The sequence below is a fragment of the Gambusia affinis genome, linkage group LG01, assembly GCF_019740435.1.
Source record: "Gambusia affinis linkage group LG01, SWU_Gaff_1.0, whole genome shotgun sequence".
Lineage (NCBI taxonomy): Eukaryota > Metazoa > Chordata > Actinopteri > Cyprinodontiformes > Poeciliidae > Gambusia > Gambusia affinis.
The window spans coordinates 29008382-29029572 of NC_057868.1; the positions used below are offsets into that span (position 1 = coordinate 29008382).

The 21191-nt window shown below is 38.0% G+C and overlaps 1 protein-coding gene across 5 annotated transcripts; it reads left to right on the forward strand.

The window, feature by feature from the left end:
- The first annotated feature begins 736 nt into the window (after window positions 1-736).
- uckl1b (uridine-cytidine kinase 1-like 1b) lies at window positions 737-19724 on the forward strand. 5 transcript variants are annotated; one of them, XM_044114755.1, is made up of 15 exons: window positions 737-833; window positions 6686-6879; window positions 8315-8421; window positions 9372-9542; window positions 10972-11043; window positions 12032-12221; window positions 12347-12408; window positions 14936-14955; window positions 16121-16219; window positions 16329-16422; window positions 16839-16901; window positions 16995-17117; window positions 17682-17789; window positions 17887-18043; window positions 18183-19724. In XM_044114755.1, exons 1-15 carry the CDS (start codon window positions 760-762, stop codon window positions 18260-18262), a joined length of 1614 nt encoding a protein of 537 aa, XP_043970690.1. In that variant the 5' UTR covers window positions 737-759; the 3' UTR covers window positions 18263-19724. The 5 variants fall into 5 exon arrangements, with proteins under 5 accessions (XP_043970690.1, XP_043970699.1, XP_043970704.1 ...); XM_044114764.1 differs by lacking the exon at window positions 14936-14955 and adding an exon at window positions 13480-13496 and having other exon boundaries at window positions 743-833; XM_044114769.1 differs by lacking the exon at window positions 737-833 and adding an exon at window positions 4021-4358.
- Window positions 19725-21191: the final 1467 nt, after the last annotated feature.

The window sequence follows — 21191 nt, forward strand, 5'->3', positions numbered from 1 at the left end:
ATGCATAAATAACCTCAAATGATTGTTGTTGTTTTTAATTCAGAAAGCCCCCCCCCAGTCTCTAAGGCTGAGTTGAACCGCTCTGTAAAGGAAGTTCATTTCAGCTGTTGATAACCAAGAGCAGGTTCTTTCAGTCATGATTTAAATCTCATGAAAAGAGGTGAGCAGCATATGAGACATCAGTCCATCTGCCTATTTACTTTGTAAAATTAAACACCCATCCAAATATTTCAGTTTTGGCACACCATAGAATAATCTCATCAGTGTACATGTTTTCTATCGCATTGTGGCATTAAATTCCGAAATGACACACATTATCACAGCTCTGTGGGGTCTTGCTGTGTAAGTATTTATGAGAGTTATTGAGCTTTTCAGGCATGAAACGCTTAACAATTAAGAAATGGTAGGATTTCTTACACATGCAGCCGCAGCAGGATTCATCATCAAATTAACGAATAGCCAATACTACTGTAAGAAAAATGAATGCTAAAGTAAAACATTCAGAAATAATGAAAAAAAGTTATACATTAAAATATCACTAAGCTTTGGGAAATGCCGCGGATGATGTCAAAGCTTACTGCACCGTCCATACTTTTTACTGTAAAACAGAAGAAAAAAAATCTGCAATTGCATTGTAGGGCTTGAAGTCTTTCAGAGAGCCAATGCTGCACTGCGTTCGAAGAGTGAATAACGAAACGCCTACATATCCCATGATACCTCAGCGCGGACCGAACACCTGATTGTCAACAGAGAAAAGCAATGTCTGCCGTTAACGTGGAGGAAAGGCTTGCTAAGATGGACAACGAGGAGAAAACTTGCTCTGTTTCCAACAGGTACTCCGCTTTCAGGGTGGGGTGTTTGCCGTTTGAAACTTTGGATTATTTTTGCATTTTTATAGATTGTTATAATATATAATATTTATTCATTTCAGAAATAATTAAGCATCTTCATGGATGCTACCACTCACTGTTCCTTCCATTAAACTGACACTTATAATAGCTGCTAGATTCTAGGTAGAATTTTAGGTACATACAAATTTCATATACAGTAACCCGTCGGAACGTCCATCGTGTCCCATTTTACACCAAGTGACCTCCTGATAAAACTTTATATTTTGAAACATCTGATGAGCTAACATTTTAATCATTACATGCTCTAAAATGTCAATACGTATAACCGAGGGGCATAAATTACGGTAAGAAACTGACTACAGTCCACTTTAGGTTTTGTATGGCGATACAAATTAGTATTTTTAATATTCTGGACTAATTTATTATATTTGCCCTGTGTTCATTGTTACGGAATGAAAGAAATTCACATTTTAATGGCCAATAGTGTAATTTAAGGTACACGTGCTATGCCGTAAAGAAATGATCTCTGCATCCCACCAGCGTGTAGGTTGATCCCATGAAGTACCACCAGAGGGAGTTGCTGATCAGTCCACTGCACTAGCACAGTGCCATACTTCCCTGTTCCTGTTCACTTACGTAACCTTAACAATCACAAATATTAAAAAACGCCCTCAAAAGGGGATTGAACACGGAAATGACTTGGTTACTGTGTACAGTAGAAAAAGGACAAGCACCGAATGATTTTTGACTCCACAAACATCTGAATTCTAATGTTTAAATTACTTTTCTTTTAATACATGCTCAAGTGTGAAATATTTTATTGTTGTTTGAGCTATTCATCACTAATTTTAAATGGAAAATGCAGACATATTAATCACCTTTCATATATATTAGTACCAACTTAACATATTTTATCTGGAAATTTAAAAATAAACTAATGCATGGTGACAGATAATTCTGTGTAGATTTTTCTAAATAAAAATCAGAAATGTGTGTTGTACATTTGCATTCAACCCTATTAACTTTGATATTGCTAAATTACATCCAATGCAATCAGTGACCTTCAGAAATCACCTAATTTGTGAACACTGGAAATTTTCATCTAAGCACTACAGCTTTTCTTTGAAGGTCTCAAGAGGTTTGTTAGAGAACATTACACATAATGCTGAACACACCATGCCCGTAATGTCATATTGAGGTTGTCTTCAGTAGGGATTGTGGTGTTGGTCAGAGTTAAAGGATAGATGAATGTTGCTAAATACAGGCCATTACTGAAGGAAGACTGAAAACTGGGACAAAGCTGAATATGATTTAGATAAAGGTGTTTTACACACATTATCAAAGCGGCTAGAGACTTAGCCCTAAGTAAAAGTTGATACTGACTTAAGAGAGCCTAAAATCTATTCTTGATGCACTTGGAATGTTTTTACTTGTAAAAAATACTAAACCGATGTATCATTTTCACTCCACTGCTTTATGCTGGTTTTAGGGGTGGGCATTTAACATATTCTTCATCTTTTATTGTGAGAAATTTCCTATTGTGAGAAGGATGTAGATGTATCTTTGAATTTGAAAATATGATTAATACAGTTACTGTGTGAAGCTTAGTCATACTATATGTGGCTGTTTTTCAAGACCTGTATTTGTGTTTGTGGGGCTGCAATGGCCGTGGCATGCAATGTTACATATTTACCTAAACCAAAAGTAACAAATAGTTCTTATCACTTTTATCACAATAGTACTACAAAATCTGATAAAACTCCAGGTCTGTATCACACACATCTTGTTGGTCTGTCACAAAAACACCAATAAAGTGCATTGAAGTTGGAGGCTGAATGTGGAGTATTATTACTTTTGCAAGGCACTATACGGACATTCATTCCGATTAAACTATTTCACTTACAAAATAATATGGAATAGGGAAAAAGTATTCAAAATGTCATTGTTAAAGTTTTTAAGTTACAAAACTTATAACTCGCAGTGATTGGTTTTAGATGAGTTTTGTGTTCTCCAGTGTCTGGTAGTTCATTGAAAACCTTGTTTTTCTAGATAAACAGCCTGTTCTTGTTGTGTAAAAATATGTGACTCATACCTAAACAGAATAGCAACAGAATGCATTTCATTTCAGACTCGATCTGAATCATGCCTTCAGTAGATTCATATTTTTTTCCCAGGCTGCCTCTGCTGTGTTAGACTTGGCTTGCGTCTTTGTATCCATAGAGAGTTTTTTGAATGTTTGGCATAGCAACTAACTAGAGCTTCTTGTTTCAGTGTGGCTTTCTTGTGCTGCAGCTGTCTTCAGCCTGCACTTTAGATCTCTAGCCACAGCTCCATAACTGTGATTACGATCAGAGGAATTCCATTGTAGTTTGATCAAGGAAGAAAACTGGAGCTGGATGTGTATAGTACATTCATGTTGGTCTGACATGTTGGTTTAAAGTAAATCTGTTTGCTTTTTTATTTGTTTGTTCTTAATTGCACAGATTTACAATAAATAAATAAAGACTTAATATTTGTTTTGCCTGGCCCAGGAGGAGTGTAAGATTATGACTTGCACATTGCCAACGGCCGTCCTTCAGACTTTCAGCTGATTGAGCAGGAGTGTTGGGTTTCATCATGCTGTTTATTCCCTCCGTCCTCAGTGGGAGTGAACCCTGGGAGGAGGCACAGCTCTTTCTGTGTGTGTTTGCGTGTGTGTGCGTGTGGGTGTGTATGTGTTTGTTTTCAGTGGTGCTGACATCTCCGGTCTCTGAGTAAGGCAGAGACGTAGTGAGTCTCTGCAGGGTACAAGCACATCACGTCCTCCCCGCCCTCCTCCTCCATCATCTCCCTCCCTTCCCTCTTTTTCTCCGTCTTGTCACCTCTTTAGCTCAGCCCAAGGCGTCTCCTCTTTGGATCCAATTAACATCAAAGGACAACAGCAACTACCTGTTTGTCTACTCCTGCTTTAAAAGTTTCCTTGTCTGTGTTTTCCGTCACTGACTGTCCAAACTGGTTATGAGATACGTGTGTTTGTGCCAGTGCTAGGGAGGGATGGCTCTAACCTGATGCTATTAATACAAACTAATGAACATAATCTGGAAAGGGGTAGGTGATCCTCTTAGATTTGCTGGCTGGACAGTCAAAGGGGAGGAGCATAGAAAGAGGAGGGAAAAGCTGTGCTGCAGTTGCACTCTGTCGTTTTCTCCAACAACCAGGCTGTGGAGCCTTCCTCTGTTCAAAGGACGGAGAATCTGAAACCTAAACAGATGCTTTAAGTTTCGTTTCTCACCCAAGTTAATACCCCCTCATATCTCCAACTCCTTAGTGTCTCTGGATGTTTTGCAACAAGGGGTGTGGTGGTTGAACGTGTTACTGTGCTCCGATGTATTAAAACTATTACCTGTTGGCAGAAGTGTTGAACTAAAACACAAGCAAATCTGAAATAGTTGCTCCCGTCATGAACTCTATACCAGCTTACTCAGGAGCTAGAATATCTGGCTGTTGGACTCTAAGATCTGATGGCAGGTAAGTGTCTTATTTATTCATATATTTTCAATGTTGACATCTTATTTTCAGGTCCCAAAGGAGCCTTTTTCCTCTCCAAATGTGGAACAATGTCGTCATGAACTGTCTTTTGAATTAAATTGATATTGTTTATATACTGAGATGATCTCTGGGAAATCATGCGACTGTATCGTCTCACTAATCAACTATGTTATACAAATTGAGGCAACAAAGGCTCTAGCTTGTTTTTTTTTAAAGTAATTAAATATCAGTTTATGTTTGGCATTTTTATGCATTTCTATGGATATTTTAAAATTGCAAAATTTTTTACCAGCTTACTTTTTTTCACATGTGCGCTCCAAAAAGTTTTCTTGTTTACCTGCAATCTGACCTTTTTTCCTTTTTTTTCCCCTCCTCTCAAAGCTGCATCCATAATGTGCACTTTGCATTGTGGGGTAATGAGCAAGAGCATGATTCAGCACCATCAGCCAGGTTAATCTATTATGGCACTGTGGTTTGGTTTTAACTGATAACCCAGTTTAAGTGAGCCGCATCTCAAGTGTAGCTCTGTTGTCTGAGTCCACTCCCTGGCTTCACCCAGGTGACTCTGATGAGATAAGATAAATCTTTGCCAGTTTTTCGTTTGCTTCCTGACCGCCTCCTGACTACCTGAGGAACTTTGTGATCTGAGTAAAGATTTTAGAGGCAGGGGATTGACTGGATGACAGCAGACGTCTTGGAATTCCTCTCTTATAGTCTGTAGTTATGGCCTCTGGTTCTTTACAGTCCTGTCTGGGTGAGGTGTGGATGTCTCGCATACTACAGTAAGTGTTGCTAAAAACTGGGGACTGGTTAAATTTTTTATTTATTTTTTGTCAAAAATTGAGTTGTTTGTTTTTCTTTTGCAAAAAGCTTAAATGACAAATATGAAATTAAGAGTAATCTGAAGATTTACTTGTACTGTTTTGCTCTCTCCTAGGATTTGACTACTTAACAATTTTCTGCTAGATTTTGCAATATAATGTTTGTTTTTTCCCAGTAGCATGGGTTAATTGATCTGTAGCAGGACTTAACAGAAGTTCTTCTGTTAAGGCTGAGGAAACACTTCCATTAAGCAATTAATTGCTGCATTGCTTTTGTTCTGCAAAGTGAAGCAGCTGTATTTCCACTTTTGCTGTTCCAACTTAGTATTAGTTTCTGTAGATGCTTTATTTTGGTAATGAGTCACAGACCCCTTGCAGTAATCAGCATTGCTTCTCTGTCTTGCAAAGAGACATGAATGTCCATTGTGTTTACTTTGAGTAGTTCATGCAAATTCACTTTGTGCCTTTGTCCAGTGAGAACCTTGTGTCTAATTTGAATCAGCTTGTTGTAATTTGTTTACCTTTTTCATTACTGGGACAATGCGTTTTGTTCAGTTGGACAACTGACTGCATAACTCAGCAATTAGTAACTGCTTATTGGGAGAGGTTATAGATTTTCCTCCTCTGTGGTTGTTGATCAATGATCAGGGTTTTTTATCTTAAAGAGCGTTCCCACAGCATGATGCTGTCAATCAGTGGATGGAGCTAAATGCAGGGAACTCTGCCAGAGTCCAACCATTTTTCAGAAGGACAGCCAAATCCACTCTGGAATGATTTAGACCCAAGCATATTCTTGGTTTTGAATGGCCTAGTCAAAGTCCAGAACTATGTCTACTTGACTTTGGGCTATATATTTTCTGTCCAATCCAATTGAGTTTGAGCTATTTTGCAGAATTATGTAATTCCTACAATTGGTGCTACAAAGTGTCACCCAATCAACTTAGTGCTGCTCTTTCACATAAAATCCTAATAAAACACAACAAAGCTTGTGATTAAATCTTAAAAGTCCAAGGGCAATGAACACATTTTAAATTCTTTGTCTGTGCTCTGATTGAACTTTGGATCCATTTGATTGAATTGTCTGAGCTGATTTGTACACACAGGTCTCTGCTTCCATCTAAAGGAATGTTTGGCTGTCTTCTTATTTTTTTTAGCAAAAGCTGGGGACAAATTTAAAATCTGGTGTTAACCCATTTTTATCTCCAGGACCGAAAGGTTGTTTATGAACGTCTTTATCTGTTAAGCTTTTATCCCGAATCAGCTGTAAAAATGCCCTTTTTACCTGCTGCCTTTTCCACAATGGTGTACAGAGTTCACTTGCTGAAGATGTAAAAAACTAAACATTAACCAATGGCTGTGGATACAGTAGGTCATCGCCAGGGCAGTCTGTTTACTGTCATTTAACTGGACCATTTCCATTATGTCATGTGTTTTCTTGCTCTAAACACTTACGCTGGGATCTCTTTTGTGTTTGCTTATTTAAAGTGGAGGCGGTGAGGGATCGCTGGACCGGCTGCTGCCCTCTGTCAGCTTGGGTCTTTCTCCCAGGAAACGGACCACCAGCCAGTGTAAATCCGAGCCTCCGCTGCTGCGTACCTCCAAACGAACCATCTACACAGCCGGTCGCCCACCGTGGTACAACGAACATGGAGCACAGTCCAAAGAGGCCTTTGTCATTGGTAGGAAACTGTAGAGACATACAGTTTATGTACAAATCTGTTTTATTAAGATTACTTTCTCATAACAGCATAGCACAGTGTATATTTTGGGAAAAACACTGTTCTCTGTGGTCCAAGTGTTTAAAAAGTACATTTAATCGTTTGTGTTCTGACTGAGGTGTTTCCTTGTTCTTACTTTGTGACAAAACCTCAAGTCCCATGATGCATTTCAGCAACCAGTCTGATTGGGAGTTCAGCCTTCCTCATGACCCGACTGAAAAAATGTCATCCTGAATCTGACTTGTTGCGTGTATATATCTATGTTTTTCCATTTTCAATTAGATTTGACAAGTTTGACATAATAGTCATACTTAATAAGAATTGTACTTTGCAGAAATTAACACTGATGTACTTTTCTTTATATTGTACTCCTTTGATGAGCGAAAGCTGTATTTCCAGACTGTTGATCCTCTTCTCAGCTGCATAAAAAGCAGCCGATGTAAACGTAAACAGAGCATACAAATAGAATTGTTTACTACGGTGTGAGAGAACGCAGGCCAGAAAGAGCTGGATGTCAGTGAAAGTAAAGCAGGAAGTGAGAAAAACTCCTACGCGTTGCTGCCTCTCTGCTTCACAACCTGAGAGGTGCAACTGAACGTTTGGATTACTCACACACTTTTAAGTGTCAGCAATATTTGGACACTTCGTTGGTTGATAATCATCCCTAAAATATTTTGAGAGCATTTTCACGCCAGCAAAGACTGCTATTGCTTTATACATTATGAGACAGATTAGTATCATAAGACTGTTTGGCTTATGATGGAAAATATTACTGTCACAGTTAAAGCAGTTTTAGTTTCCTTATTTGGCAGATATGTCGTTGCTCTTTTATTTATTTTTTTGCTTACTAAAACTTTAAAGTTTTAATTTAAAAAAAACTATTAACAACATATATTACTAGTTCTGGCATAGTAATAATTATGGGGCATCCACCGATGTCTGGCAATAATTTCTCAAAATAATATAAAAAATAACCTGCTGGAAGTAAGACTCATGCATGTAGCAGTGATACATATTTTTAAGTTTTGCAATTTATCAAAACGTTTCTCTCACTTATGTTTGTTTTCTATCGTTGGAATATTTTCATCTGTTTCTGTGACCTTTAGTTTTCACGACACTGTGATCTGTGGCAGTTTGGCTGCAGTGAGGCTCCAAATCCAACAGGCTGAATATGTTATGCATGCAAAATCTGTGACACTTGGAATAATTGCTAATAAAAATTATATTAAGAACATTAGTTTGTAATATCAATATTGCATGCACAAAGGGAAACTGCAATGTTCGATACTTTATGATAATAAATTTTTTGATATGTGTAGCTCCTGTCTTTTATTTATTCTATAAATACATATTGTAATGTCTTTTTTTTTTTTTTTTTTTTAACTTATCCTGACAGGTCTTTGTGGAGGCAGCGCTTCAGGGAAAACCACAGTTGCCAGGAAAATCATTGAAGCTTTAGATGTTCCATGGGTTGTTTTACTCTCAATGGATTCTTTTTATAAGGTACTTATAATGATGCAGCGTGTCTGACATGAACTGATGTGTGTTTGCATGTGTGCGCGTGCACATATAAATTTTTTGGATAGTTTTCATCAATGCAAGTTAATTTAGACTGAAGGAAATAAAACCTTAACATTAAATTGAAAGATTTTTGGTGCCTACTCACATCAGGCTCCCCTAAATCCTCCCACTGGCCTGAAGGACAGAAATACAGTGGAAGAAAACGAAACCAAAATATAATTCAGTTTGAATCCTGAGGGGGAAAAGAGGAGTGACAGAGGAGAGAGAGGCCAGGCTGAATAGAAAAAGAGTGCAGTGAAGTTCAGTTAAAAAAGAGACTTCATTTTTACCCCTCGCAAGTTCACCCACGCTGGTTGTGTAATCCTTTTCTGCAGGGGGTCATACCCGACCAAGGACTAGCACCGCTACAGCTTTCAGCCTGTTTTCTTGCTGCGCTAACAAGGATTTCTTTGTACAATAGCGACTTCATTTTTTGCTGGTGGAGTAGCTTACAGCCCACACAGAGCGTGGAACATCAGTTTATCATATTTTTAAGAGGGAGGTGTTGGTGTTTAGAAACTGCCAAAAAGGAGGTCTGGGCTTTTCAAAGCACAGCCAGCCTAAGGGCACATAGACACACACGCACACACACACCCACACACACACATATATACAGAGACAGCACCTGGTACAGACGTCACAGTGGCGCATGATGTTTTACTAAATTTAGGTACCTAACTTCGACTGCTCTTGAAGGGATCACTGTTTTCACACAAGCATGTGTATATCATGTGGTAGTATTTGACTGTGTATGATTGTGATAGTGCATTGCAGATATTTTTTTAATTCTATTTTTATAAAATGTTTTCAGTTCTTTCTTGCATTCTTTCAACACAGGCAAATTTTTTAACAATGGAAGTCATGCTGTGCTGAAACGATGTGCCTGTCCTCAGGTCCTGTCCCCTGAGGAGCAGCTGCTGGCAGCCAGGAATGATTATAACTTTGACCACCCAGATGCCTTCGACTTTGATTTGCTGACACACACCCTGCGCAAACTCAAACAGGGCAAAAGTGTGAAAATTCCCGTCTATGACTTCACAACTCATGGGAGACAGAAAGAGTGGGTAAGGAAGACCTAGCACAGACTGGCCTGCTTTTTTTTATTTTTTTTTAGCTTTTTTCACATTTATTCACGTTGCAAACAAAACTATTTTAATAGGATTTTATTAAAGTTTTACAAATGAAAACCTGAAAAAACTTTTGTGTATTTGCATTCGCTCCACAAATCTGGCCTTTGTGGAGCAGTAGCAAGAAGAAAGTCAAATAAGGTGACCATAGGCTCGTACAGAAAAAAAGAAAATGCTGGACAAAAATCCAGAGACCAAAAGTAGCTCCTATTGATGACATTTTGGAAAAATCTTTTTCTGGATGTTTTGGAATTCCAAGATTTGTCTTAGAATTTCAACGTGGTAAAGGTAAAATTAATTCCCAAAGCACCTTAGGTTTTTAGAGAGCGCCTAAATGAAATGCTGGGTGTGTTGAAGAGGACTTTTAGTTAGTATAATAGTGTCTTAAGCTGGGAAGAAAGATCAACAAAAAGCAGAAATATTCTCTAAACCCTAACCCTAAAATGGATAAAGCTGTAGGCATTGCTCCTCTGTCCTATTTGGTTATGTGTCCTTTACTTCCCTATTTTGTATTGAACAAACAACTTTATACAAGCAAACAATCCCAGTAAATTGCTGACCGCTGAGCAGATATCATGTATTTGGTAGATGACCTAATGAAATGACCAGCATGGCAAGAAGCTGTGATGATAAGAAGGGGTAAGAAGCACAATGACGATGGGAATGTAAATAAGTTGCCATCAAACATGTTGATCCAGTGTGGCAATTAATTAATTTTCATCATCATGACACATTTTTCTTTATCCACTCTAGAGTGTGTGATTGGTTAATTTCTATCAACATATTAATGTTTATTTGTTTTTTTTAGTCTCATTTTGTTTTGTGTATCCTCCAATCACAGTCCCCTGAAGATGGAGTCACACCAAGGTGCATCTGCATCAATCACTCTTAGCATCAGTCTCTTAGCATCAGTCACTCTAAGCTCGGACTCTTAGCAGGAATTTTTTAGGCTAAGCTAGGAGCTCTGTGAGAGGACTCTGATAATCTCTGAGCATGTAGGCCCAGATCTGATCTGAGACCAAAACCTGCATACACATGCAGTGGAAACTCAATACTGAACAACAATGCACATTGCCCTGAATGTACCATGGCAATCAAACATGGTGGTGGCATCATTATGCTGTGTTTTTTCTTCAGCAGGGAAAGTTAAGTTGGTCAGCGTGAAGGGGAAGAGCAATCAGACTAAATTCATTAGTTGTCATATTGTCTATGATACCATTAAAGGGGTAGGAATACTTTTGCCACAGCGATCATTTTTTGGCATTTATTAAAACTTTCTGAGATATCACTTCATGAATCTGATCTGTCATTATATCACTGTTTCTATGGGTGTTTAACCTGAATGTTTTGTGTCTGTTTTTCATAGAAAACTGTATATGGAGCTAGCGTCATCATCTTTGAGGGAATTATGTCTTTTGCAGATAAAGTCCTCCTACAGGTATGGCATAAATATTTATCTGCAAATCATTGAAAAAGCTTGTTTTAGTGTATTTCATTAGTGTATTCGTTTCTTACTAGGTCTTTTAATTACACATATATATTCATTTTCTCTGTTTGCAAAGTAAACAAATACAGAAACCTAACATGTATACACATGTGGGTAGATATAGAGAATTGCAAAGATAAATTTGAATGATTTTCTAGATTTTGGTTTTAGCTGTTAAATGTCACTCATTTAATATGAATATTCAAAAAGTTCCCTTGTTTTTCCTCTTTTCATTGTAGCAGGTGTTTAAGTTCTCCTTACTTTAACTGTTATTTTACGAGTCTCTTACTGAAATAACTTAGAAATATTTAAACAAACTTTGCCGATTGCAGGCTTGACTGTGCATTCATGATACCTTTATTTTCTTATAATTAAAAATGAAACATTATTTTTTATGTAAAATTTAAGTTATATTTTGAATCACAACAAAACTTGTCTGTAATAATAGTTTATTCTAAAAAACTATTTGTTTGATTGCATTGTTGCAATTTTTAACTTACATGACATTTAGAGACTTTTACCCAAACTTTAGTTAATTACACACAATTTTATATAAATTTCACAAACATGGGTTTATTTATTGCCAATATATGTGTAGCTTGTCATTACTGAAATATATTTAATTAAAAGGAAACATTATACAAAGTAAATTTGACACAAATTGTGAGAACAATAAATAATTTTAGCTCACGACACCCTTTGTTTCAGCGTTATTGGACTTTTTCCAAAAAAAAAATAAATGTAATCAACTTGTAGTAGTTTTTGCCTGGGAGGATTTCCCCATAATTTTTATTAGGAAATATAATACAATGAAATCTGAAAGGAGGTGAATTCACCACCAGCCAATAAGATTCTCAATGTCGTTTTACTTCATGTTTATCAGTTTGAGCTAAAGCTTCATATAACCAAACATTTCTAACTGTGTGGTGCATCCCGGCAGCTGCTCGACATGAAGATCTTTGTGGAAACCGACTCTGACATCCGTTTAGTGCGCCGTCTGCGGAGGGACATCACGGAACGAGGCCGAGACATCGAGGGCGTCATCAAACAATACAACAAGTTTGTGAAGCCCGCTTTTGAGCAGTACATCGAGCCCACCATGCGCCTGGCGGATCTGGTGGTGCCACGTGGTGAGCGCTTACACACCGACTGCATGGACTAGTTCAGAATCGGATAGAATCAGATAAAAGTCTAAAGCTGTGGCCTAAAAGACAAATAAACCCTGAAACTACACTGACTTCTGCCGTCCTGTCAGGTGGTGGAAACATGGTAGCCATTGACCTGATTGTGCAGCATGTTCACAGTCAGCTGGAAGAGGTAAGAAGGGTCATACTCGCAAATCTAAGCAATGAGATATTATAATAGATTTCAATAGAGCCCCGTTCCTTTTCATTTTTTTCCATCTTTTTTATTTTTAAGTAATTCTTCCTAACTATATGCACTCAGTAGAGTTGTTTTTGCTCACACCCATTTTTATATTTTGCATGCAAGGGTCATCATGCCCTCTTGTGGAGGATGTCTGAACTGCCTGAGTGTTAGTGAGGAAGGATTTGTATTCTTGACTTTCTCCCGCTGATTTCACATTTTTAGAAGACATGAACTTAAGAGGGAAACTGTTAATTCTGCTTCGTGTGTATTTGGATTGATAGCACCAACAAAAAGGCACAAAAATCAAGCTGATCAGATGGCTTAATGAACGCTGTAGCGGTTTAGCAACTTTGTAGATTTCAGCACAGTTTATGAAGAATTCAGGTTGTTTTCCATTCTGCTTTGGTCATCTTTAAAAATTACTCTGTGTTTTTTATTCTCATTAAAAAGAAATTTATTTAAAAGCAGGTGAAGAAAGAGGCAAAAATAAAAACAATGCAAAAGCAAACAGAAAACAACTGACCAGATGCTTTTTTTTTAATAACCAGCTTCATTTTTCCCATGGAAGCTGTGCTTAGGATGGTTAGTTCTATCTTAAGTGATGACTTGGAGTAAAATGCCACCAACAGAAAAACTGACAATGATATCCTGCTCTATTGGTGACCATTTGTGTCTCGGCAGACTTTGATTGATTCTTTGGAGAAAGTTTGACTGGTAGCTTTAAGAAATTGGGACACAAGGAGCAAGTTTGTCTTTAAAGGCATGACTGCTTCTTTCTACATTACACAACCTGTGATCCCACCAAATATATGTTTGTTAAAATGAGACGACATATGAAACTGACTTTTGGTTTTCCTATACTACTGCACTAATTGCAAGTTTTGTTTGTGGGGAGCACTTTTTGCCGTGGCGTTTGCTTTTTTTTAATGTCCTCCCCCACCACAAACACAGTATCACACATGCTGCTGATGGATTGCTCTCTCACTCTCTCCCCCCCTCCTCACCCTCCGTTGCTCACAGCGTGAGCTCAGTGTCAGGTAGAGTGGCCTTTATCCTCTATGTCTTTCTCTCTTCCACATCTTCCCAGTTCACCACTTGCTTTAGCTTTCCACTTGAAGAGATAGAAAAAGCGCTGAGCACAAACCATCATGTCTTCCTCTCTGTCATGCTGGCTGCCAGGACACATCAGCAGGCGGTGCTGTTGCATCTTGTATTAATGAGGAATTACGCCGTCCACTATATAGCAATATGATACGGAGCTGTGCAAAAAATATTCATACATTTTGTCACGCTACAGCCACACACTTAAAGTCCTTTTTCAGATGGTGGGAGAAAAATCATATTTTCAAACTTTTTTTTTTTTTTTTTTTTTTAGACATAAAAAAATCCCTTTACTCTGACACCCCAAAATAACATACGTGAAAACAAATCCATGACTCAATTTTATTTATTTATTTATTGTTCGAAAAACATGTCATTTTCCTCCCACATCGCAATAATATTAAACTTTTTGTTCGTCTACCCAATAAAATCCCATAAGAGCATAATGAGAACTGTGGTTGGATTGTGGAAAAAGTCAAAGGGACGTGATTGTTTCAAGACTGTAAAATCTGAATCCGTGGGCCAGTTCCAAATCTACGGAAACTGTAGTTTAAAAAGTTTAAACCTGGTGCGACGCAGCCAGCACGCAGTGAAAGGCGGTGGTTTTTTCTCTCTTTATGTTTAAAGAAATGACAGCTCACACTCTTCCTAACTTCTGTGTCTAAAAATACAGCCATGAATCTGAGCAGCTGACCCCTCAACAACAGAGACGGAGGGAAAGAGACTCTTAACAGAAAGCAGAGAAAGAGAAAGGAAGCTCTCGCTGCAACTATTGTTGATTATCACATACCTCAGCCACAGAGAAAGTTTCCAATACCCTACTACAAAGCAGCGAGTTTTTCCATTGAATGTCGGCCACAGTACATGAGGCAGACAGAGAAAGGAAGTGAGCTCGGTGTCTGTCTTTAGACACAGGATGTGCTGGGGCCTGTGAGCTGAAATACCAACCTTTACTGTTTTACACGGTGAAAGAGTGACAGCCGCACCAGCGCTTGTGCACCGCCCACGCGTACACACACTGGATGCACATGCAGATATCAAAATGTGATCCAAAAGGCGATACATCTGTTTTCTACTGTATCTGTAGAAATATGTGAAACCATGGACTGTAGCTCTAGGCTTTCATAATGTTATGGATACATCCACTATTGAGGGTTGTTTTTTTTTTGGGTTGTTTTGTAATTGAAATTATATTTGACATATTTCCACATAGTCGCAGCTGTCACACTTTACACTGTCTGATCAACCTTCATCCTTTCATTCACCTGATGTTGTGTCTCTTCTCATTTGTCTTCTCTTATCTGTTTGTTTTTTCTTTGTCCCCTTCTGTGTGATTGTTGTCTCGTCAAAAAAATAAAATAAAATCTCCCTTTAGAGGAAACTTCGCTGGGATATGTGAGCAGATCTGCTACAGTCTTTCTTTTCTTGCCTTTGGCTAATCTGTAATGTTTCTGATGGTGTAGATATTTTGTAGTGTCAACATAACTGCATCACTGGGTGTTTGTAACTGTGTTTCTGCTCATCTGGAGATCAAAATCAACCAGTTAGTTTTTCAGACCTAATGTCTATGAGTGGTTAAGCAGAGACCAAAAAAAAAAAGAACACTTTCAGTTTGTTTTTGTTTAAAGGGCATACATCAGTTTTCTTTTTCAGATGTATGCTGTAGTTTTATTACTGAAAGTAGACAAATAGCTAGAAAAGAAAAGGAGACGGCATGAAGGAAAACAGCCAGTGTCGGAAAAACACTTGCTTAATAATAATGGCATTTCATCTGACCTGCATTTGTAGAGGTAGCAAAGTCTCCAGCTCAAATTCTAGTTGTTAAAGCAAATATTTACATGGGTATCTATCCATAAAGGTGAAAGATGAGTTTCGACGTATTGTCTGAAAGAAGTAGCTTTGAGGCGTAACAAACCACCACAATACAGAGGAATTTAACAACTCTGACAAAAGTTTCCTTCATTCACAATTCTAAATTTCAGAAAAATGCCTCGTGATTTACTTATCAGCTTTGAAAAACAAAGAAAGTGTTAGTTGTAGATGGTTTTCACATTACTTGTTGAAATATGGCGTTCTATTCCCTTTAACATTATATTTATTTATTTTATTCTTACAAATAATATTCAAAACAATATTTCAGATTTCTTTTTAGTTGTAATGTCTTTCTTTAATCTTTTTTTAGCCATTATCACGGTCTCTGCTAAAACTGTGCACTCTGTGCTTTTCTGTGGTTTTTATTTTTTAGTCCAGAAGTACTCTTGCAATTTTGTTTTGCTTTTCAAATTTTCTCTAACTACCACAGAAAAAAAGATCTCTATTGATTTAATGTTTTATCTGCATGTAAATTCACCTATGTGTGTGTGTGTGTGTATTCTCTGAATATGAATATACAAAGTGTGTGTGCACGCCTCTGTGTGAATTCTACATGATTTCTGCACAAGTCTTAATTGCGCTTGCCTCCATTTGTGCTTGCACTCAAGTCTCTGTCCATCTTTCTTTCCGTTTTTGGCACTCTCACCCTCTGCCACCCCCGCTTTACTATTTGTTGCCGTGGTTACAGGGCAGCCCTGGCTTCTGCACACCAGGCCCAACCCCTCCCCCAGACCCTCAGCGTTCTGGAGAGCACACCCCAAGTCAGGGGCATGCACACCATCATCAGGTAAAAGCTTAAGGAAAAATACCCTAATGGAAGATTCAGCAGAGTAAAGCCTCTGCTGTCAGAATAAACCTTGTAACTCTCATTTTTTTTCACTGATCATCTCATTTAGAAACAAGGAAACCAGCCGCGATGAGTTCATCTTCTACTCAAAGAGGCTGATGCGCCTGTTGATTGAGCGAGCGCTCTCCTTTCTCCCCTCTCAGGTTAAATGCTTATAAATAAATCAATTTATGCCGCATGGAGTCTGAGTTGTACAATATGATAAGCATAAAGGCAGCCAACAATCGGCTCAGGACGCAGCGAGAGCAAAACATGTAGATGGCTTTAAAATGTGAACAGTGTGAAAAGATAAAGACAAATGGAAAGATGAAGTGCTTGTGTTAGAAAGAGATGTGCAGCCTGAGATGACCTGCAACACAAGCATGGAAACTTAGAAACTCACCACAATGGAAAGTTGAAACCTTAATTCTGGGTTGCTGTGTGCATCTCCCACTCAATCACTCGACTTTCTATTGCCCCTTAGCGTATCTGAATGTATGTTCTAGATGTCTGCAGTACAGTATACAGCATTCTGAACAGCTCTGTGTTTATACTGTGATGCTCTCCAATTTTAACTCAGGTCCACATAGTGCAGACCCCTCAGGGAGAGGACTACGAAGGCAGGAGTTTCCATGGAAAGAGAGTGAGTGAGCTTCATTTAGCTTTCTTTCCCATAGTCACAGTTTAAAGCCACTTAAAATAATTTTCTTTTCATTTAAATTTTTTCCTCCAAAAGATTACAGGAGTGTCCATCCTGAGAGCTGGGGAGACCATGGAACCAGCCCTGAGGGCCGTCTGTAAAGACGTCCGCATCGGGAAGATCCTCATCCAGACCAACCAGGACACAGGGGAACCTGAGGTACAACCATCACTACAGTAGCAACATCAGAGCTGTTAGACACACATTACTATCTAAACATACTTTCCTTTGCAAGGATCTATTTAATTCAGAATCAGAAGATTTTATTTTTAATTCCTGCAAATTTGTCCTTGCAGTTGACCAGTTTGGGGGAAATTTATTTATTTAATTATGTATTTATTTATAGTAGATTTTTAGTTGTGTAACTTTTTAATACATATGGACACCAAGTAGTGTGGAGAATGTAATCAATCAATCCTGCATCATTCAGCAACACTGCTAAGTCATGTTTTTCTTGAATTTTGAATAAAGTGTTTAAAAATGAAATTGTCAGTAAACAAGATGTAAACCATTTTTAATGCAGTTTAAAACTTAACTTCACTGGATGAGTAATTAAAATAAAACTGTTGCATGCAATTTTATGAAGATAAAGCTTTCAATGAGCAGGTGTTTGAAGCGCTCTTAACTTTGACTTTTAGGAAGGTGCAGGAGACCTGAATATGGCAGCAGGTCAGTTATGTCACGTTTTGGGTATTAACCAATGTCCTGTCTGCACATTTTCAGCTTCATTACCTCCGTCTACCCAAAGACATCAGTGAGGACCACGTGATTCTGATGGACTGCACTGTGTCCACCGGGGCTGCTGCCATGATGGCTGTTCGAGTTCTGCTGGTGTTGATCGCTCCAAAAATCTTCCTTTTTCTGCATTCATTAAGCTACGTTCAATGTTTAACCTGTGTTTTTTTATTATTATTATTTTCATTTTCAGGACCATGATGTTCAGGAGGACAAGATCCTGTTAGTTTCTTTGCTAATGGCGGAAATGGGCGTCCATTCAGTGGCCTACGCATTCCCACAGGTGAAAATCATCACCACAGCCGTGGACAAGAAGGTCAATGATGTTTTTCACATCATTCCTGGCATTGGTGAGCGCTGTTTGAATCTTTAGTTTTCCTTTTTAGTCTCCCTTGTTAAGCTAAAAAAAAAGTATGTCAAAGTTGGTTCATATGATCAAGGGAAAATTAGCCGATTCCAGTTTATAAAACGTCTTTTTATTCTGCGCAGGAAATTTTGGAGATCGGTATTTTGGAACGGACGCACCGCCTGACTGGAGCGACGAGGACTTAGACGAGCCCAGTTACTGATTGTTGCTCACTCTTTAAGGATTCAGGCTTTTTGGGGGCAATCTGAAGACATGCTGCTGGCCTTCCTCCTTCTGACTGCGGCCTGCATCCTTCAGGGATCGAACAGGAAAGAAATGCAAAATCATTCAAAATCAGGAAACGGGAGATTGCAAATAGACTAACTTGTAAATTATCGCATTTAAAAATCAATTTTGAAAACTGTTGATTGACTTTGCTGTTATGAATCCAAAGTACTTTTTATTTGTACAGTTTGCTATAGAGCTAAAATATTTAAATTGTGACAATCTATTAAAAAAGTGAAGTTTTAAGACATATATCTTGCCTTAAGTCATGTACTGTGGACGACACAATTGAATGTGAGCTTGCACACTTTAAAAAAAAGAAACTGAAGCTTTTTGGAGTTTTTTTCTTTTGTTTTTTTTTGTTTTGTTTTTTTTTACATTTTTTTCACCACATGCCTCCTTCCTTGCAACTTTCAGAAAAGTAAAATCATAGCACGAACCCGTCTTGCTCAACTTCCATCGCCGTGAGGCTTTTCTGAAGGACCATTCAATCGGAAAATGTGTGGGTGTGTTTTTTTTTTTTTAGCTCTCTTGTTCAACCTTTTTCTTCGACATGGATGCTGACCTATCCAGCCTAAAAAGGATGTTGAAAACCGAAGTTCGTTATACGGCTTTAAGTATGTACTTGTGGAGTATATATTAATGCTGTCTATTTTTACTGTATATGAAGCAGCTGAGTAGGACGGGCGTGCATCTTTTTGTTGCTGTGGAAATGGGTCATTTGCATAAAGCAAACACTGATTAGGTGTATGATTTTAACCCAGCAGGTGGGATTGGTGATTTGAAAAGATGGCAGTGATGGTATAAAAATATCCACAAAGTGCCAAATGTTTTGATTGGGGAGCTTTATTGAAAATAAATTATATTAATCTGTTTAAGTTGTTGCATTGTTCTTATTGTTGTAAAATATTCAGTTTACCAGAACTGGGGTCACACTCTGCAATATTGACCCTCACCAGTTCTATGGTTCATATCTTGAAGGTCAAGTCGTTGAGATTGTAGTGCTTTTTTTATAATTTACTTTTTTGCAATATCGGCGTTTACTTGAAGCGGAAATGTTAAAAAGTACGGTAAAATGACGTTTTATTGAAAAGTGGAAAATACTGCATCATGTTAGTTGAACATATGTCATATTTGCTTATCTCTGCTCCTCCATTTTGCAACCTGTTACTCACCAATAAACTCTTTCCATACTGAAATCAAATGATTGCGTGCCGTTTCATACCCTTTGAACCTTTTCACATTTTATTATGCAATCACCACAAATGTCAATGTGTTTTATTTGCACTTTTTTGAGTCAAAGCAAAATGAAGTATTGTGTTATTGTGATGCTGATGGAAAATCGTAATTTATTTATTTTTTATTATTATTATTTTGCTAATAAAAAAATCTGAACAGTGCAGTGTACATTTTTGTTCAATGCTTGAAATGATGCGTGATTCTTGTATGCAAAACAACTGATTTCCATTCAAATTGGGTGGCAGGTATGTATGAACATCAGGTTTTGAGTATTGATTTAATAAAACTACAAATTTAAGCTATGCTTACATGAATATGATTTAATCCAAACTGTTCTATTGTAGCTCTGCTTTGGTCCTGCTGGTAGCTGAACCTCCACCCAAGTTTCAGATTTTTAGTCTTTTTTTTTAACTTAATTATTTGTTTTTGTCAGAATTTCTCATCTCCATGTCCCTGCTTAAGAAAAACATTTCTACAACACGATGCTGCCACCATTTTGTGTTTTCATTGTGATGATATTTTTAGGGTGATGAGCATCATTAGTTTTTCTGCCATACATAATGTTTTACATGTTTGCCAAAAGGTTCAGTTTGGCTGATTCTTAGCAGAGCACCTTCTTGCAGACAGTTGATTACTTGTGGCAAACTGCAAACAGGATAGCTTGTGACTTCCTTTTGTTCTTCTTAAATAGAGGCCAGATTTGTAAAGTGTTCCTCTGAAATGTATGGACATATTCTCACACCTGAGACGTGGGTCTCTGTTACTATGAGCCTCACAGCTCCATCACTGATTCATGATCTCTTTGCCTTGCCAGTAAGCTGAGGTGGGTAGGCGTTTGTGTCAAATATTCATTTTAGGATGGTGGATTGAACACTCACCTGTGAGAAGATAAAGATGTTCTCCAACTAAATTTCACAATATATTTACTGTTTGACCTCTGAAGGCAATTTGTTGCACAGGACTTTATTTTAGGGCGCCAGAGCAAATGAGGCTGAATACAAATACATACTGCACTTTTCAGTTTCAGTGACTCTCTCAACCTTTTGCATAAAATCTCACCAAAAAAAAACAAAACGTAGCTTATGTAAGAAAAATGTGAAAAAGTTCAGTGAGTGTGAATGTATCTAAAAGCAGCTTCAAATAAAAACCGATTTCCCCGAGCTTCCCTACAAAAGGTGAATTTTGCTCATGCATCACTTATATAAAACAGATGCAAGTGAAATGCACCTTAGCAAATGCAACAGACTTAATATTAAGCCGTTCAGCACAGGCACACATTACCTGCGCTACAGAGGAAGAACAGGAAGGATATTGTGGTTGTCCTCTTCTCATGGAAAGTAACCTCAGTATCTTCCATTAGTTTCCATAATTATCGCCCTGACAGCTGTCGAGACGTCAGTCACCACAAAGTATGATTGGCACACATCTCATGAGGCTGAGAGACAATTACAAACTGCTGGCCTGCTGGGTGGGTATCGACAGGCACGAAGCATGGTTTTTCTTTTAGAGGGGATCTGTGAGGGAGATGGAGAGCAAACATGCAAGAGATAAAAATATCAAACATCCAGCAGCAGCATTTTTTTCCCCAACACTTTTATGCGTAATTAAAATTATTTTTTTCCAGTTTT